Genomic DNA, 20,457 nt, shown 5'->3' on the forward strand with positions numbered 1-20,457 from the left:
CATATCATTTTATCCCGAATCTAATTTCTTACAATCTTCATAACCTTGTATCTTAACAGTAGATTAGAAACGGATGTCTCCAAGCCACATTCATGAGTTTTACTCTACCCCGTTTTGATCCAGTCATTGATTTCTTTTGAAATTGGATTTATTTGATCACGTGGAATTCTCCCTTCCAAACAACAAGATATTCTCTTTGCTCTCCTCTTCTTGGACAGAGAACTTTTCCATGAAGAGACCTAACTTTTGAATCTAGGATTTCCAGGGTCCTCGCCTCACTAGCCTTGACTAAAATTAGTGTCTTGACACCATATGGAAACGAAAAACACACATTCCAAAAACTAACAACCGACCATCGATGTGAACCATGATTACTTTCTAACTGACTCCACATCAAGTTCTTTAATGTCTACTTGTCACAAAGACCCAGAATAAATATATGACAATACAATTTTTTTTTTTAATTTTTCCTTTTTTATGATTTTTTATTATTATTATTTTTAGGAAAACACACTTTTTTTTTTTATGAAAACACAAACAATAATAAAAATAAAAACAAGTTATGAAAACACACATTTTTTGTTTATGAAAACACAAACAATAATAAAAATAAAAGCAAACACAGAAAAGCGACACAACCAAACACTTTTCCCCCAACTTAATTGACATTGTCCTCAATGGCACACACCAAAAAGGAACAACAAAATTAGTTAAAGAGAAGAAATAAAAAAAAAAAAAAAACAATATTAGTATAAGAATCTACCCTTATCTTACTCGGTTATAGGGAGGTATGCACTCCAAAGGTTTTTAGTCAGCTGAAAAGTGCCCTAGTGATGTTCCTTAGGCGTATGAACTATGCCAGGTTGGTCTTACAGTACCAGGCATTATGTTTCTATGATATACCGGTTCCACAATGCCACTAACAAGCCCTACAACACCAAACCACATTAAGTTGAGGCAGACACTTCCCAATGGAACAAAAACCAAGCCTATTTGAAGTAGAAGCTCAAGTATTTTCTTTTAATCCAAAATGTCTACACGGGGGGGGGGGGGGGGGACATGTGTTATTGTGTTTAAACATAAGATTGGACCATTAGTTGCATCTAATGCAGCACTAAGTTTAACGCCTTCAGCCAAACGGAAATGACTCAATTGGTTTGTTAACCAGGGTCCACCAAGGCATTGGACACAATTGGCTCTCTATCAGGAATACCCTCTTCGTATGGATTCAAATTCGGATCATCACGGGGGTTTGGAATTTCTAACCGCTCTAGGATTTGATCAATAAAAGGCAATGAAAAGTGATCCTTCCTAGTCATGGAGTTAAGTTCCCTATAGTCCTTGTGGATATGCCATCCGGTGGTGGCATGTGTAAGAATTAGCTCACTACTCTCATTTTCAACCACTGTAATTCCTAACTTCTTGGGTACAGCTTGTGTGGGACTCACCCCCCTTGCTAGCCGAGATGGGGTAAATGATACTCACATCTGGCATTTTTATGACTTCCTTTTTCAGTACTTCATTCATGGTGACACTCTTATGCTCCTTGAGTATACACAAAAGGTGACATTCATGCTCACTGGACAAGTTAGATGGAATAATCACAGGAAAAGTATCATTAAGCCCTAAGAAAGAGTATTTAAGTAAAGCTGGAAGAGGTTTCAACTCAAGTTTTGGTGGGGTCACAATGAAAGGTACTGCAGGCTCATTGGGGAGGGTAGGTAGGAGCTTAATTCGAGATTTCCATAGCTGAAGGTTCATGTGAGAAACAAAGTCAAACAAAATGTTGACCTCCTCAATAGATCTATCCATATCAAAATTCTCAAATCCGAAATGAGTACAACATACCTCTAAAGGATCTATTGAGAGAGTAGATTGAAAAATGTCCTTCATCAATTCATCAACCACATCAACTATACAACATTCACTATCATTGAAAGGGTGTTAGAATGCGTGAAACACATTCATCTTGACTTGCATATTTCCTAATGATACTTCCATTACTCTCATCTTACAGTTAATGCATGCATTGGCAGTGACTAAGAAAGGTCTTCCTAAGATGATTGCGATCTGTTTCTTATCAGTTAATGTAGGTTCCATGTCAAGGACAAGGAAATCAATAGAAAATAAGAACTTATCGACCTTAACTAGGACATCCTCAAGTATGCCACGAGGGGTTTTGAGGGAACGATCAGCTAATTGAAGAGTTACTGATATAGGTTTCAACTCACCAAACTCAAGTTCCCGGTACACCGAATAGGGAAGAAGATTGACACTAGCACCTAAGTCAAGGAGTGCCTTTTCAATTAAATGTTCACCTATAACACAAGAAATGGTATGTGCACCTAGATCTTTAAGCTTAGGGGTAGTGTTGTTGGTCAAAATGGAACTAACATGTTCAATAAGTAGGATCTTTTTGGTTACACAAGTCTTGGATTTACCCTTTTGAGTGCATGAGTCCTTGAGAAATTTGGCATAGGAGGATACTTGTTTAATCGCCTCCAACAGGGAGAGATTGATTTTCACTTGTTTGAATACCTCCATCATTGCTTTTGTAGATGCCTGTTTCTTCTTGCTGAAAGAAAATGGATAATTTAAACATTGGAGATATGGTGCCTTTGGCACATAGGGTGTCGTAAGCTCACGCGGAAGACTCAGGGGAGGACTTCTAGGCTCATTACTTTGCTCTAGTGAATTTCAGATCTGACTACCCTGCTCACCCACTTTTTCATTGTTCTTATGTGTTTGGTTTGGTAGTTCTCGACCACTCTTACGAGTCACGACAGGTTGGATTTGCTCTATGTTCTTGCCATTAGATGATTCCACCCCACACTATCTTTTTCGATTTTAGATTGCTTGACTAGGCAATTTTCGTTCCTCCCTCTTACTCAAGGTGTTAGCCAGTTGGCCAATTTGGATCTCAAGTTTTGAAATGGACTGCGAGTGGGAATAAACAAGTTGGTTTTTAGCTTGTAAGAGTTGTAACACTATTTCTTCAAAGGTTGAATTTTTTTGAAGATATTGGTATGACTGCTGAGACACAGGCTGGTAGAGAGGTGGATTGGCAGAATTTTGGAAATTTTGCCTTAGTAGAGGTGGAACATAGGAATTTCCATGTGGTTATGAGAAAAATTTGGATGGTTTCTTCGTCCTGGGTTATAGGTGTTTGAGAATGGATTGTTATCCGGTTTAGAAAAACCTTCAAGCGCATTGACATGCTCTGGAACTAACTCATGACACAGAGGTACTGATGGGCACTCGGTTGCATAGTGGATAGGGCTTAAACAGATTATGCAAGCATCTTGGTATGATAGTTGTGTTGGTTGTGAAGAAATGTGTCCTACTGTTAACAGTTGATCCACTTTTCTAGACAATAGTTCGATTTTCTGAGCAATATCTAGACTATGACCTACCTCATATAGGCCACCTCGTTTCATACCACTAAGGGTTGGTTGATTCTCATGCCGAGAGGCAGACGCATGGTGTAAGGAATTTTCACTCGGATTTTCAAACAACTCCCATCCCTATACATCACTCTTAGTCATAAATGTACAACCACAAGCAAAGTCGACCATTTGTTTGAATGAGTCAATTAAACCAAAATAGAAAACGTGAACAAGTTACCAGTGGGGTACCTGATGATAGGGACACTGATGAAGTAAATCTCGAGACCTTTCATAAGTCTCATGGAAGTGTTCACCATCAATTTGAGAAAAATTGGTGATGGCACATCGTATCAGATTGGTTTTACCTATGGAAAAATATTTGTCCAAAACATTTTGCCTCAATTGATCCCAGGTTGTGATAGAGTTGGTGGGCAAGGAATTTAGCCAGCGTTCGGCCTTACCCTTAAACGAAAAGGGAAATAGTCTCAACCTAAGGGCATCATCAGTAAAATTTTGGAGTTTCACTGTAGAACAGGTCTTTAAAAACTCACTGAGATGTTTATGGGGATCCTCCTTACTAAGCTCATGAAAAATGAAAGAATTTGAATGATATTAAGCTTAATCTCATAATTTGTTGCTTCAGTAATTGGCAATTGGATGCAAGCTGATGAAACATCAGCGGTAGGGGTAAAATGTGCCTTCAGTGACCTAGGTTGGCCAACTACTGCTTTAACCATTGCTAAAGTCGGTTCAGATTTCTGGAGATTTCTAAGGGTCTGCTCTAGTTTAGGGTTGTACAATAATTTTGGAAGACAAAAATGATGACCATGCATACAACACACCGGTTCTTCTTAGTTGATGTTTGGACGAACTACAAATATACGTTGTTGGGAAATGTTAGAAGTATTCAAAAGGGTGCCATTTATTTAGTGGCTACTACTGTTAGTGGAAAAGAATGCAAAATTATATTAAGGAGTCAAATGTACTTTAAAACTATTTAGAATTATAAATTTATGTATTTTTATTTGTAATGTTCAGGTGAATAGAGGTGGACGATATAAAAACCAGTGCTGCTGAAGATGTTTCAGCAAGTGATTTCAGTTGTATTGAACTTGCGTTGCCTAATTTATTTTCTTAGTTGAGGTTGAGATACAAACAAAAGAGTATTAAGGTTGATAAAATATTCACCCCTTTGCGCACCCAATGCCAATGGGTTGGTCAGAGTAAATGTGTATGATAGAAGGTTAGATGGTAATGACAATTTGCAGGCATACTTTATTTTCCCCATGGACTGCCAGTACGAATTAGTTTATTTTGGGAATGGTTATTGTTCCATTAACAACAAACATGTGCCATGGATGGTGAAGTGTCGACTTGAAAATTCGAACATTAAAAGGGGTATTACTTATTGTAAAATGAAGGGGTATTTGAAGTATTCTACGAGTGAAATGCCAAAAGATTCGCAGATGAGGGCCCCATCTATTATTGTGTTATCTAAAAAATATGCTAATGATAATGTTGATGTTTGGCATTGTGCTCAAACCAAGGCTATTTCGATTCTTACACAGACTATGTCTGTGGGTTTACCGGAGAGGTGAAGAGATTTATTGTTAAGAGGTTTTGGGGAAAGTGGTTCAGGTATTCATAAACGCAGAGGTCGTCTGAGTTTGTCTGAGATTGATGTACGCAGAGGTGGTGATGGTACAGTGATGTTACTAGTGATCCTGGTCTGTTGATTTCAGAGGTTGGTGTTAGAAAAAAGGAAGTTGATCGGAGAGGATCACTTGTTATGGACCTTGCAGAATTTTTTGATGTTTTACGAAATATAATAATGAGTGTAAAAATTTTTGATGACTCTAAAGATGTAATAGTTGACGATAAGAGAAATGTAATAAGTAAATAAAGTTTCATTGGTTACATAAATAAAATTAATAAAATTTTTCATTAATCATAACAGTAGTTACATTACATCAAACCATTCTCTCATTTTTGGGGACATTGCATCTAACCAACTACTATCCCCATTAGTTAATATAATACAAGGAATTCCTTCTCTAATGGTGAGATCTGGTTGGAATTTAACAAATACATGGAAGCCTCTCTGGAAAACATCTAAATTCTTCATTAGTTCGGTAGGGACTATCGAGTATTTGATGTCATCTATGACGTTGTAGATGGCGTCTTGAAGGCAGTCCTTGAAACTTATTCTGCCGAAGAAATAGTTGTGTTGTTTGAGACTTCTGGCCCAGACAGTTTTTCCTATTTTTGAAGGTCCTTTGAGGTAGAGGGATATTAGGCGGATGGGTCGCTGTTCAGGATCTTGTTATCAGAGGAGGAGGAGGAGGAGAGTTCTTCGTAATGTTGTCATCTTCACTGTAAACAGAGAAACAACAATTTTGACATAGTTCATATTTTACAAAATTCTGACTTACAAACAAAATATTATTTTTTGCCCAAATTTTTACTTTTTCATTTAAACATGGAAATGAATTACAGGGGCTAGTATATGGGAGCCACTCTCGTTTGTAATGATCTCTCGAAAATGTTTTTAACTAGGGTATTTTGTGACGTAATCGATGGGACATCTTTCTTTGCAGAGTACAAAGAATTGTTCCTCTGTTTTGGCTTCTACAAGTATTCCCCACTAGAGTTCATCTCTGTTCTTCGAGGGACTTTTCCCCTTCAATGAAAATTCTTCCCATTCTATGAAATCACCTCCTTTCGGTATATACTGTTGACTTCCATGATGAACATACTCTTTGTCCTTACCACCAATAAGCTTGAATCTCATTTTCTTTAGCATCCAAAACCTGTCAAACTGGTCAGGATCAACAATCTAGGTCTTAAGATTACCCTCACCAACTCCAATAAATATCTTGTCAGGTGTGGGGATGGAATCTGACAGACTATTATCACTTATGACGAAAAAATAATACATGGTGGACAACAGCTTCCTCTTTAGCCTCTTGTCCCAATTGAACATTCCCAATTAATTTTATACCCTTAACCACGACCTTGTCTACTTGACAGTCATATCTTTTATTATCTAACTCAATACCATTCAGGAATCTCGTCACACCTTTATTATCAAATTTAACGTCCCTTAATTGCTCATCATACGATTGCAACTTCCTTACTCCCCTCTTAGTCTTCTTAATATGTCGAGGAATATTCTGAACGTACCATCTGTGAATGCACGCCACCTTAAAAGGTACACGACCGCAGTAACTACGCTTATATCCACTAGTCGTCGATGTCCTTGATCTCTGGTACGCAAGGAGAGTCCAATACTGGCTGCTTACTACTCCTTCCATTTTTGATAAAACACTCCAAATCTTTTATCCTACAAATTCTGCAGATTCTCTTACCTCTGCTAACCCTTTTGTTCAGATACCTTAGCTTTGATATTAACGCCCTCTCTTCCTCGTACACCAGAACAAACTTTGCCGGAGTTGACTGTCGGCTCTCTTCCCACAATCCTATTCGCCACGTCAAAAAACAATCTACACGCATTTGAATGAACTACCCATAATTGTCGGGATACTGTTCTAAGGAGTACAACATTGTATACCAATACAATCAACAAAAAAAAAAGATAGAAAATGAGGGATGAAACAATATACCAGAAAACAACATCACCACAATAGCTTTCCCACTGCAAAAGCATATTCCTCTTTGCCATCAAATGTTTTCTGGTACCAAATAAATAGCAAAAGTGGTCCACGTGTAAGGACAAAGATTCCCCATTCAAAATAATTCAAAAGCATAATCATTTTCCCGCCTTTGCTTTATGTCAATCATTCTGAAAATATCTTTACTTTCCAACCACGCTAACCACCACAAACATGACATGTGTATTGCACTATCCAACAAAGGAATCAAAAATACTCACACCACTTACACCTAGGCCCGAGTGTGACTTCCTTTTAACCTTATCCATACACATGTCCACTAGTACACTAATGGACGGCCCAGATCAGTGTAGGAGGAGGTGCTGGTAATATTAATACAACGCCCCCCAGTCACACCAACTCATACCATTCACACCAGGTTTGTTAACTAATAGGGAGCCCTTGTACAGCTGGTGTGAGTTTATTGTTTACCACTATAAAATGTCTCGCCATGCCTCTTTCTGTTTCTATGCCAAGAATATTTCCCTCACCTACCTACAATGCCCTTACCCAAAAGAACGACTCTTAGAACTTCTTCAATCCCTTCTCTAACTAGCATGTCAACCATACTAAATACTTGTCGCAAGGGATTGGAGGGCGCTATATTAATATTACCATCGCCCCTCCCCCCGACGCTAATCTGGGCCGTCCATTCATGTACTTGTGGACACGTTTTTTTATATCGTCCACCTCTATTCACCTAAACATTACAAGTAAAAATACATAAAAATGTGATTCTAAATAGTTTTAAAGTACATCTTATTCCTTAAAGTAATTTTGCATTCTTTTGCACTAATAGTAACAACCACTAAATATATCGCACCTTTCTGAATACTTCCAACATTTCCCAACAGTGTGTCTTTTTAGTCCGTCCAAACATCCATGGGAAAAGACTAATCCACAACCTGTATTATGTAACAAACATACTCTTTGTACTTGCCACCAACGAGCTTGAATCTCATTTTCTTTAGCATCCGAAACCTGTCGAACTGGTCAGGATCAACAATCCAGGTCTCAAGATTTCCCTCACCAACTCCAATAAATATCTTGTCAAGTGTGGGAACGGAATCTAATGGACTATTATCACTTATGACGAAAAATAACAGCTTCCTCTTTAGCCTCTTGTCCACGATCTTGTCTAATTGACGGTCACATCTTTTATTACCTAACTCAATACCATTCAGTAATCTCGCCACACCTTTATTATCAAATTTAACGTCTGTAGACACCCCATTTTTGACCGACCTTAAGACTCAGAGGTCGCTAGTTGAGCACTTGGTGATATTACATAATGTGCTCGTTCAGAAGTTTCAGAGTCGCGGCCGTGAGCCCTGACTCCGGACTTCCGAACCCTCTTTTGTGCTTTGCCTCGGTTTGCGAACCAGGCTCGATTTTCGCTGTTTCTTTTCTTGAGGGGAGGGAGAGGTCCCGTAGACCATCTCTCAGTGGCCGTGGGCTACATTTTGTGGCTATAGGCCATTTTGCCCATTTTGGGACCCGGTTCCCGGTTTTCGGAGCCGTCAGGCCGTGTGCCTCGGTTCGGGACCGCTTAACCATCTCCTATCGCTCCAATTTTTGGCATGCCTCTTATTTTCTCCCTTTTGAGGGACACTGGGGTCTGAGAAACCCACTTCGTGGCCGAATGCCACTTTCGGTGCTTAACAGCCCATTTTTGGGACCCCGAACTGCGCGTTTTGGCCCCCGAACATTCGTTTTGCATTGGTTTTCGTTCATTTTTGGCAGGTGCCTCTGTTTCATCACCAAGAAGGTCACTGGAAGGTGGGAGGCCAGCAATTATCTTGGCAACCAGTTATATTCCATTTTCGCCCTCCGGTACCCGTTTTTTCTCGCTTCCGAGCCAATGTTGAACACCTTGGGGCCACTTTCTTGAACTTTCAACCACATATTTGTAATGTACACACATGGGAGGACCCTAAAATCATATGGCCGGCCACTAATGTTTCCTGACCCTTTTGAACCCCTCCTTCCGAGCTAATGTTGAACACCTTGGAGCCACTTTCTTGAACTTTCAACCACATATTTGTAATGTACACACATGGGAGGACCCTAAAAGTTTATGGCCGGCCATTAATTCCATTTGAACCTTTTGAACCCCTCCTCAAAATGGCTTTTTCTCTCTCCTGTTTCAGAGTTTCCAAATTCGAACCACAGGGTTGTGAAGAGGAGACCTGGGAGGCCACCTTTTGTGGTGGCCGGCCACTAATTGAAGTTGACCTTTTTGACCCCTAGCCGGCTGGCTAGGGGGGGTGGCCGGCCGGCCACCTGCAGCAAAAATACCTGGCCGGCCTGCTTCCTCTCAGATCCACTTTACAGCTGTACAGCTGTTTCTCCCAGAAAATATCTATATCCGGGGGATATTTTGTGGGGGAACAAGAGCTTGATTTTCCCCTACACTTTGCTAGACTCTTATTTCCCTCTCTCTTGGATATTGCTGGCCTCCCAACTCTAGAAAAAGGGTTACAAGAGTTGCTTGGAGGAGATAGATACATATCACCCCATTTCCTTCAAGTTTTGGGCTCCATTTCTTCATCATCTTCAAGCTCTACCATCACCATTCCATTCCAGAAGCAAAGGAGGGGATTCCAGCAGCTTAGAGTCACCAAATCTGGTCCAAGAAGCAACAAGAGTGTTGGTCTTCAAAGGTAAGTCCAATTGCCCTCTTTTCTAGCTCATTTTTGCACCATCTCTAAGCCATACATGCTTATTGATTTGAGCTCCGACCAAAACTGAAAAGGTCATTTTTTTGAGCTCATTTTCATGTCTCATTAAGGGCTCAACCCTGTTTGAGCCCTCCATATTGCACTTGCTTCAATATCCTCCTTGAATGCCATTTTCTTGCATGCTTTGGCAGCCCACTATGCTTCCATTTTTGGACAATTTACAGGCCTAGATATGGCCTTATTTTGACCGTCTTAACATGTTTCATTAAGGGTCTTTGGCTGTTTGATGAATATTTTGCATACTTCATGTTATAGCCTCTTTTTAAGCCTCATTTTGCATTGCATTTCTAGCATGTTTGTATATTGTTTTGGATTTTTTACAGTTCTGTAAATGTGCATATTTTTGGTCCCTCTTCAATGTTTTAGAAGGAAATTTTTCAGTTTGGGCTTTGCATATACCATTTGCCTCTTTGGCCACCTTTTGGCCCTTTTTCTTGCATGGGAGCGCAGCCATACTTGTGTTTGTTTTTGAGGTTTTTACAGTTCTGTAAAGTGGCTTATTTTTTGCCCCTCTTCAATGTTGTTGAAGGGCCCTAACCTATTCGGAGTTAGCAGCTATGAGTTGCTTCACAATCTCATGTTTAGGGCCATTTTTGCATGCCATTGTTGCCCTATCTTTGCTTACTGTTTGGCCATGATATAAACTGGAAAAGTGCTTATTTAGGGGCTGCCTTGCTTCTGTCTATTCATTACATGTGCCAATTTTGTATGTTTGGTATAGCTGTAGGCCATTTCGGGTGCCAAAATTCATATTTCGGGACTATTCCCTGCATCGGGTGTGTTTTCGCCTCATCTCGGGGTTGTTTTCCCCCACATTTCATTGCTGAAAATCCATTAGCATGCTTATATGTCATTTCCATGCCATTGCATTGCGTATGCCATTGCCTCGGTTTGCGTGCCCATGCGCACGCATTTCGAGGCACTTCATTTCCATCCATCGGCCTCTTATGTGAGTGTGGCTGAGGCTCTCTCATGTTAGTATAAGTCCATGTTGCATTCTATATGTTATTTCCATGCCATTGCATTGCGTATGCCATTGCCTCGGTTTGCGTGCCCGTGCGCACGCATTTCGAGGCACTTCATTTCCATCTATCGGCCTCTTATGTGAGTGCGGCTGAGGCTCTCTCATGTTAGTATAAGTCCATGTTGCATTCTATATGTCATTTCCATGCATTTGCATTGCGTATGCATTGCCTCGGTTTGCGTGCCCGTGTGCACGCATTTCGAGGCACTTCATTTTCATCCATCGGCCTCTTATGTGAGTATGGTTGAGGGTCTCTCATGTTAGTGTAAGCCCATATCATATTTCTCTATCATTTGCATCGCGTATGCCATCGCCTCGGTTTGCGTGCCCGTGTGCACGCATTTCGAGGCATCTCATTTTCATAGCATTGTGCATGCTAGGCTGTATCTTAGTTGCATTCATGCATATCATGCATATTGCATCGTGTTCGGGATAAGAGTTAGCCCGGGCACGGGAAACGAGGTGCATTTCGTACTCCGAGTGACGGAATGTGTCTCAATTCCCCAGTCACCGACACTCCGGATTATCCATGATGGAGTTAGGTTTTAGCTGTGTTTTCATGTGCATTCATCCTATATTGAATTGTGCATTTCGACTCCTCGGCCATCATGCCTCGATATGCGTGATTGGTGGCACGACGATCGAGGCATGCATATATTTGTGAAAATACATTGCTATGCCCCTGTCCTGCTCTCTGTTGCAGCAAAATGAAGAATCAGCAAACTTCCGGAGTTTGGCACGCTTTCCAAGAATAACTGCTAAACAGAAGCTGATTGGGGCATCCCAGTGGATTTCCGCGCAAGGCAGCCCAGACGTACATCATTCATCAGAAGCAAGGCAGTCCCTGGCTTGCACGCCAGTTTTACAGCTTTCTTAGTTAATTTGCTAAATTAATTAGGAATTTGTATATTATTTGGACTGTATTATTTGGACTGTAATATTCTTTTATTCGGGACTGTACATTTATTCGGACCCTCTGTGCGAGGGCACAATTGTAATAAGTGTGCGTGTGTGTGTTGTATGTCTTCCAACCCCACATCTTTCTCCCTTTTATTTACCTGCTTATGATGGTTAGATTAGGGCATATTTCAATTAGCATACAGTATGACAGCATGTTTGCATCATTCATCTGTTTTGCATGCATCGGGCTCGGCGCATCATACTAACTGCATTGTATTTTCAATTCCAAGATTGAATACATGTTAGCTGTAGCATTCCATATGCCATGTTTAGAATAGCTGAGCCTGCTATAGTTGCATTTTGCATGTGTTGCATTAGGCATTTTTGTATACTTAGGATCATGCATGATTTCTAATGTAGTTTCTATTTTGGCTTGGAGTACCCGGTGAGCTTTATGCTTTAGCATCCTTGCATGCGTGTGAGTGACTACCATGAATAGCATGCTTACCATGAGACTATTTGCTTATGTGATATAACTGCCTGAATGCCTGTGGGTGAAGGTTGGGTTATTTGAATTGGAATAAATCATCAAATGTTTTGCTTTAAGCCCACTAGATAGTGGCAAAACCATCTTTTCTAAGCCCACCTGCGGGTGGCAAAATCTGCATTTTAAGCCTACTTGCGAGTAGCAAACCATCTTTCAAAAAACAAACATGAAATGTTTTGTTCCAATTCAGGCGACCCAGTCTATACTTGTATGTTGTGCGCATCACATAGTAACCTAGGCTAATAACCGGAATAAGAACTCACAATGTTTTCAAAAATAGATATCATGGTTAGTAGAGGCCGATCTTTGATCGGGCGAGCGGGGGTGCTCACGAAGTGACCTTCCCCAATCGTACCCAAGTTCCCGAGCCGAGGTAACTTCTGTGATGACGGACACGTGGCCTTAGGCAACGAGTCAGGGTTTCCTAAATTTCCCAAAATAAAATATTTAGGTGGCGACTCTGTATCTGGCAAAGCAGTCCATGTTTGGCACTTCTTTCAAAAATCTGTTTTCTCAAAACGATTTGCCGGATTTGGACTCTTTGGTTCAGATTTAGAACCGTGACTACAAATCGAGTCCGAGCTGTAGCGAGGTCCCCCGCGGGCTTGTTACAGTTTCTGGCGACTCCGCTGGGGATTTAGAGAACTTGACTCGAACTCATGATATTGGTTTTTGACTACACTTGTGTGTTTCTTTGCATTGCATTGGCATTGGTGCGCCTAGGACATCGTGTTTGCCATCTGCTATTCCTGAACGGTTTGCCGGAGGCTTGTCTTGTCAAGGCATGACCATAAGGCTGACCAGTTATGGACTCTGCCAGTATGGGAACACAAACCCCGGTTTTACCGGGGCACCCTCTTTGACCATTCGACCTAGTGCATATTCGGATCCATAGCGACCATTCCAAACTAGGACAGGTTGCTTACCCGTTTATAGGTTGTTTGAAACCGCTGCGTGCGTAGTGAAACCCTAGCTCCTGACAAAATAGGACAGGGAAACCCTACCCCAACATAGGGGTGTTTTGGCTCTCACTTATCTGTTATGTGCTTTAGAGTGCGTCTCTACAGGAATGCATGTATCAGTGTATGAGTTTGGGCATCAGGCCTGCGGGCGCCAGTTTGCGAATTTGGGCATCAGGCCTGCAGGCATTACTATCAGTATTTGGGAGTCAGCTTTACCTGTGGGTATCAGACTCAGATTTGGGGCAGATTTTTTTTTTAGGCAGAATTCAGTAGAGGGCACACTCATTCAACTATGCTCGTATCTGTTCAGATGGAATCAGGCTGAGATGCTGTCTATTTTCTCTTTTGCTAGGTAGTCTGGGAACCATAGCTTCAGAAGGCTCCGATATCCCCCGAGGTTCATCGGACTTGTGCTGATAGACTTTGTTAGGTCAGAGATTTAGTCCAAGGGCAATCAGTCTTCCTTTGCAAGAGACAGGGTAAAAAGGGCTAGTCGGGCACAAATCACCAGTTCAGCAGTTACCAGGTCAGCGGCCCTTATCCACCCCACCAGTGAACAGTCAGGCTGAGGTCTCAGTTTCTACTGCAGGAATAGATACCAACCAGTCAGATGGATCAGCAGAACACATCAGAGATGGAGGCAATGATGCGCCAGATGCAAGAGAGTATGAAACTCATGCAGCAGGATGCTGCCCGTCAGGAGGAATTTGCCAAACGGCAGGCTGCAATCATGGCCCAGCAAGCCGAGCTCATCACCAAGCTGCAACAGCAAAGCGGCGTGTCCGCTTCACAACAAGTTCCTCCCCCAGCAGGAGTTCCAGCACCTGGGGAGACGCCAAATGTCCAGGAAGGTACGGACATTCCGGTAGGGCCGGCTCTGCCCCCAATTTTACCTCAACTATCCAAAACACCTACCAATCTACCAGACTCTCCCTCCGAGTTCGAGGTCGACCCCACAGCGTTGAAGTTGAGCAAGCTCGAAAAGCTGTTCAAGAAATCCCAGGGGGTAAAGTCCATCCCGGCCATTGAGGACGGGTACACCGACGCAGCTGTAACTCTGCCGGACAGGTTCAAGATGCCTCATATCGACCGTTTTGACGGGTCAGGAGATCCCATGGTCCACTTGAGCTTGTTTTCAGATGTTTTGCGCCCGATGGGCTTAACAAGATTACAGAAGCTCTCCCTTTTTGGCAGGACCCTGTCGGGTATTGCGGTCACCTGGTATGCCAAATTGGAGGATTCAGTGAAACAAAGCTGGGAGGAGATGGCCGAAGCCTTCGTCGCGCAATATTCATACAATACCCAAATCGAGATTACGACCCGTGATCTTGAGACGATGAGGCAGGAGCCGAATGAGAGCTTCTCAGAATTCGTGACCCGTTGGAGAGCCAAAGCCTCAATGATGACCATTAGGCCAACGGATAAGGATCAAATTCGGATGATTGTGCGCAATCTCCAACCCAAGCTAATACAGAAAATGATCGTGATCCCCTTCCCTACCTTTTTAGATTTGCATGAGATGGGAGTGCAGATCGAGGATGCTATGAAGCACGGCCTTTTTGACCAGGAGAAGGAGCAGCCCAGGAGGACATTTTCCCGCAGTTCGAATGCGACCACCAGTGGTGATGCAGCTGCAAGATCTTCTGATGTGGGCATGGTGGCTACCACCGTATCAAAAACAGCTACCCCATTCGCCGGTGCGTCCGGAAGTAGCTCGCAAGCAGCCAAACATCCACCCCAAGCCAAGAAGGTTTTCACCCCACTTTATATGCCTTTGTCAAAGGCTCTAGGGGCTTTGATCAAGAAAGGGCATCTGAAGCCCCTGGAACCGCAGCCATTACCAAAGAACCTCCCTCTCTCACACAACCCAACTGACTACTGTGCCTTCCATCAGCGAGCTGGCCATGACACTGACATGTGCTTTCGCCTCCGCCACGAAATACAAGATCTGATCGACAACGGGGTCATTCCCGCGCCAGTCCAGCAAAGTCTATCGGCACTCGATCAGTGAATTTGTGGGGGGATAATGTGATCTGATCAGAGATTGAACCCGCTGCGGGTGGCACTCGATTTACTCCAGATGGGGGAAGGACAGGTACTGTTTTGAGCATTTGCGAATGCCAGTTTCTGACTTGGGTATTGGGTCAGTCTTGTTGTTTTATTTTGAGTCTGTCTTTTTGCTTTGAGTCAGTCTCTTTTTGTTTTGGGTCTATCTTGTTGTATCGAGTCAGTCCTGTTGTATAGGAGTCGGGTGATTCCGGGGGGTGTTACCTCGGGCATCACCATTTTGTTTTGTGTTTGTCTTTTCGTTTTCTTTTGAGTCTGTTTCTGTCGGGGAGCCAGTTGTGCCAACAGATTTGAATGAAACAGCAGTAATTTTCACACTCTTGTGTTTGCCTCGGCCGTGTGCCAATTGTGCTAGAAAGTTTGAATGAAACGGCAGTACTTTTCGCCTACTCTTCTGCACCCCAAAATCATTGCATTGACCTAAGTTTTTTAAAACTTTTTGAACACTGCGGTGAAAACGAAGAGGAAGTAATTCCTCGGGTTTTGCAAAAATTTGATCATTTGAGAGAAAGAGAGGCGTGCTAATCCTTTAACGAATGGAATCATACTTGTTAGCGTGAGTACTGAGAAAGACCCTGGCTTGATCCAGATTGGTTCTACACTATCTTCAGCGCGAGCGATTTGTCGCTTTCTTAAAAATTTTCAAAAACAAAATGTTTTGCGCGGCCTTGCGAAGACCTGTGTGGAATCACTCCTGAGATTGTGCAGCCTAGGATCGCTCTCAGCCTCGAGACTCAACCCCTTTGCTTCCAAACCTTGAAACTTGAATTCAGAAGGTTCAACGGTCAACTATGATGTGAGGCCTGTGCGGCCGGATTTGAAGCAGCCCTCGAACAAGAGGCCAGGAAAGTCAGGTCAAGAAGATCATATGTCATCAAAAGAAGCTTGCAAAGCAAAACAGCAGCCATTCTCCTGGATTTAGATGACTTCAAGATCTCAAAACCATTTGACATGGACAAAGCTACACTTTTACCATTGAGAGGCTCGCTGGGCCGAAAACCCGGAAGGGCGACCCAGGCAAAAGTTAGAGCAAGAGAAAAATACAAAAAAATGAAGCAAAAAATGCAAAAGAAAAGAAAAAAGAGAACAAAAAAGAAAGATGCAAAGAAAAGAACAAAAAAGAAAATCAAAAGAAAAAAAATGATGAAAAGAATTGAAAAGAAGAACAAAGCTCGCAAGGTCGAAAACCCGCAACGGGCGCCTTGGCAAAAGTTAGAGCCTAAAAAGGAGAGGTTAATACCCGAGTGTACCTTAACCCCGAACTACGTGAGGCTTGATTCCCATCTTTGGGATACGTAGGCAACTTCATTCTGAAGTCCAGCCGTAAAACAATTCGATTGTGTCCATGCGATGGTTCTGATCATCTTCGCTTTCTCTGTATCCAAGAGTTTGGTTGTGTTCGTCGCTCTGAGGACTGCCTACAATGCGCTGCGGTGCCATTCAAACAAGGGGCAACTTTCCGTTGCCATTCAATGCACCACGGTGTCATTCAAACAAGGGGCAACTTTCCATTGCCATTCAATGCGCTGCGGTGCTATCCAGACAAGGGGCAACTTTCCGTTGCCATTCAGAACGCCGCAGTGTCATTTCAAACAAGGGGCAACTTTCCGTTGCCATGCAGTGTCCTTCAGACAAGGGGCAATTTTCCATTGCTATGGATCTGAGATTGTGCATCTCAAGAGTAGGTTCCGTGATCGTTGAGCAGTGGTCGTTCGCAAAAATAGTTTTTGAATTTTTTTACTGAGGTTGACTAACCTTCTCGAAAAGTATTCCATTTTCAAAACTGGACCATTTCTTGGACCCAAAAGAGGAAAATTTTCAGTGCTCACAGCCTAACTTGCATGATTTTAAATCAGAAAATTGAACAAGCATACTAATCTAACTCTCATTTTGGTCAAAATTTTTTAGGAGAAAACTAAAACAAAAAATGGTCAAAATGATGAACTAGGGGCACAGTTGAGTCAGGCTTCCTGTCTTTCCCATTGTCAACATACTTGCCAGAAAGGGCGCTCTACTTGTCGGAAAGGGCACCGTATTCGCCAGAATAGGGCACAACTGAAGTTAACAACAAAGGGCTGAAAGCTCTCTCATCCTCCAAGCAGCGAGGTATCAAGCCAACTGCGAAGCACGAACCGGAATGGGGCAAGATATTCCACTCCCTTATCTGGACAGATCTGATCACGTCCGAACTCCCCAACAGAGCATCATCAACCGATGTTAGCTGCCGATTTGCTACACATCCTGTTGCAGCGCAACCCCTCTGAGAGAGGAACTCACTGCTATGAGCAGAAGAAAGAGAATCTAGCAGAACGCTAGGGGCGCGAGCCCACAATTTGCTGTTCGTCCATCAACCACCCAGGGGAGGGATGAAAAACGAGAGATTGAAGAATAGAGAGATGTACGATGAGAGAAAAAGTGAGAAAAGGGCTTTTTCAGAAAACAAGAGATTGAGTGCCAGAGTGATGTGAGAATCACAAATGAGAAAGGGTGGGAAACACTACCCGGTGAAACAGGCTCCCCGTGCACGTCTGAGTGTCGTGTCTTTTTGTTTTATCTCGATTCTTGTTTTGAGTCGTTTCGAGTGTTACTCGATGTGTCTAGGTTGTGTGCCTTTTATTTCCTTGTTGAGTTGTCTTGCTGTGTTCAGTCGTAGGCTCGATACCCGGTCAAAAGCTCATTTACCAATTCAAAAATAAAATCGTTTTGCGCTCCGAGTGCCGTGCCGTTCTCCACATCTGTGCAAAACAAGATTCGTTCTTTCATAAAATCGCAGGGTTCAACCCAGGTCATGCGAGAACAGTAGAACTAGGACCTATCCGAAGCTATATATGGTTCCGGACTGCAAAGCAAAAGGAAAAGAGGAAATGTCGAGCATCTGAGTTTGTTTCAACTTCAGTGAGTTCCGAGACTACATTCCGTGTGTACCCCTTCAAGTCTTGCCAATGCTCCGAAGTATGAGTGTGCCTCTACCTCAAGCTCAAGATCAAGTCTACTTCAAGCGAAAATGGTAATCGCAGTGCTCCCTCAGAAAACCAGCCCCTACCAGATGCATCTTGGCTGTGTTTGCAATGAGTTCCTAGGAGACCAACTGCGACGGTGGAAACTAGAGTTCGGACGGCTATAGCCTAGAACGCAAAGGTTTGGAATTTCCGAGAATAAAGTCTGGTTTAAATACCCAAGGGTCTATCCTCGGCTTGAAATCTGTATGGCAGCCCCATAGATTGAGATAGCATGTGAATGCGCCTCGATTCTGGATATTGAATCAACCTAGTCTGTCACCCCGTTGGAGAATAGGGAAAGTTGTGAACGTGGCCATGAAGGAAAGATAGTAACCGCGGTTTAGGAGTACAGTCAAGAAAGTGCAAGAAGAACCCACTCTTTTCAGCTCAAAAGGTTTCTGCGGAATTTTCAACTCATGTCTTCGATGTGTAGCTCATCGTCGGTCGGCATGCACGAGGTGTATCCTTTTTTGGAATGTATCGTGACCCCTCCGAGAGGTAAATCGGAGGTTACGTTTGGAAATTGGTCTACTTAAGACTTGTATTCCCTTATTCGGCTTTTTGTTTCAAATATGCGTTGTCACGCACATTCCACTTGCATTGTTATGCATCCTTCCACCCGCATTGTTATGCTCATTGCTTGCATTGTTATGCACATTTATCTAGCATTGTTATGCACTTCTCATGCTTGCATTGTTATGCACCCACTTCACTAGCATTGTTATGCTCATTCGTTGCATTGTTATGCACATTTATCTAGCATTGTTATGCTCATTCGTTGCATTGTTATGCACATCTATCTAGCATTGTTATGCTCATTCGTTGCATTGTTATGCACATTTATCTAGCATTGTTATGCTCATTGCTTGCATTGTTATGCACATCTATCTAGCATTGTTATGCTCATTACTTGCATTGTTATGTACACTTCACCTGCATCGTTATGCACCTTTTCACTTGCAATTGTCGTCTTTTCTCCTCTCGCATGCGATGCGTTAGGGCATCTTTGGTTTCGAACATTCGGATGAGTTCCGATGTTCATCCATCTATCTTTTCTCTCTTGCATGTGATATACTGAGAGGTTTTCTCTTGCGTGTGATACGCTGAGAAATTTATCTTTTCTCTCTTGCATGTGATATGCTGAGAGGTTTTCTCTTGCGTGTGATACGCTGAGAAATTTATCTTTTCTCTCTTGCATGTGATATGCTGAGAGGTTTTCTCTTGCGTATGATACGCTGAGAAGTTTTCCTTTTCTCTCTTGCATGTGATACGCTGAGAGGTTTTCTTTTGCGTGTGATACGCTGAGAAATCTCCCTTTTCTCTCTTGCATGTGATATGCTGAGAGGTTTCCTCTTGCATGTGATACGCTGAGAAGTTTTTCTTTTCTCTCTTGCATGTGATATACTAAGAGGTTTTCTCTTGCGTGTGATACGCTGAGAAATTTTATCTTTTCTCTCTTGCATGTGATATGTTGAGAGGTTTTCTCTTGCGTGTGATACGCTGAGAAATTTATCTTTTCTCTCTTGCATGTGATATACTGAGAGGTTTTCTCTTGCGTATGATACGCTGAGAAGTTTTCCTTTTCTCTCTTGCATGTGATATGCTGAGAGGTTTTCTTTTGTGTGTGATACGCTGAGAAATCTCTCTTTTCTCTCTTGCATGTGATATGCTGAGAGGTTTCCTCTTGCGTGTGATACGCTGAGACGTTTTCCTTTTCTCTCTTGCATGTGATATGCTGAGAGGTTTTCTTTTGCGTGTGATACGCTGAGAAATCTCCCTTTTCTCTCTTGCATGTGATATGCTGAGAGGTTTTCTCTTGCGTGTGATATGCTGAGGAATTTTCCTTTCTTCTCTTGCGTGTGATACGCTGAGAAGTTTACCTTCCCTCTTTTACGTGTGATACGCTGAGAGGTTTACCTTCTTCCTCTCCTATGTGTGATACGTAGAGAGATGTTGTGTGTAAGACTCCGGGTATTCTCGGTAGTCGATTTTAGCCTTCTCCGCGTGAGACGCAGTGAGAATTGCACGATTTTCTTACATCCTTCTGCATGAAATGTAGTTAAATTTGTATTCACTTGCTTAAAACTGTTGCATGGTATGCTTCATTACAACTCTCTTTGCATGATCATAAGATATGTTCGGCTCCTTGCACTATCATTT

At 42.4% G+C, this 20,457-nt stretch overlaps 1 protein-coding gene across 1 annotated transcript; it reads right to left on the reverse strand.

The window, feature by feature from the left end:
• Window positions 1–1,398: 1,398 nt before the first annotated feature.
• LOC145799596 (uncharacterized) lies at window positions 1,399–2,544 on the reverse strand. The gene is made up of 3 exons (XM_082889195.1): window positions 2,016–2,544; window positions 1,849–1,913; window positions 1,399–1,749 (listed from the first exon to the last, which is right to left on the reverse strand). The coding sequence occupies exons 1-3, from the start codon at window positions 2,542–2,544 to the stop codon at window positions 1,399–1,401; spliced, it is 945 nt and encodes a 314-aa protein (XP_082745321.1).
• Between the last annotated feature and the right edge of the window lie 17,913 nt (window positions 2,545–20,457).

Source organism: Camellia sinensis, chromosome 9 (genome assembly GCF_055761805.1).
Source record: "Camellia sinensis isolate YWXY chromosome 9, ASM5576180v1, whole genome shotgun sequence".
NCBI lineage: Eukaryota > Viridiplantae > Streptophyta > Magnoliopsida > Ericales > Theaceae > Camellia > Camellia sinensis.

Bases quoted from the DNA above. Each gene is read 5' to 3' on its own strand.
- LOC145799596 (XM_082889195.1), bottom strand. From the start codon at position 2,544: ATGGAGGTATTCAAACAAGTGAAAATCAATCTCTCCCTGTTGGAGGCG. The intron at 1,914-2,015 runs GTAAGATGAGAG...AATGTTGTATAG, and splicing joins TGCCAATGCATGCATTAACT to TTGATGTGGTTGATGAATTG. The intron at 1,750-1,848 runs GTATGTTGTACT...ATGAACCTTCAG, and splicing joins TCTCAATAGATCCTTTAGAG to CTATGGAAATCTCGAATTAA.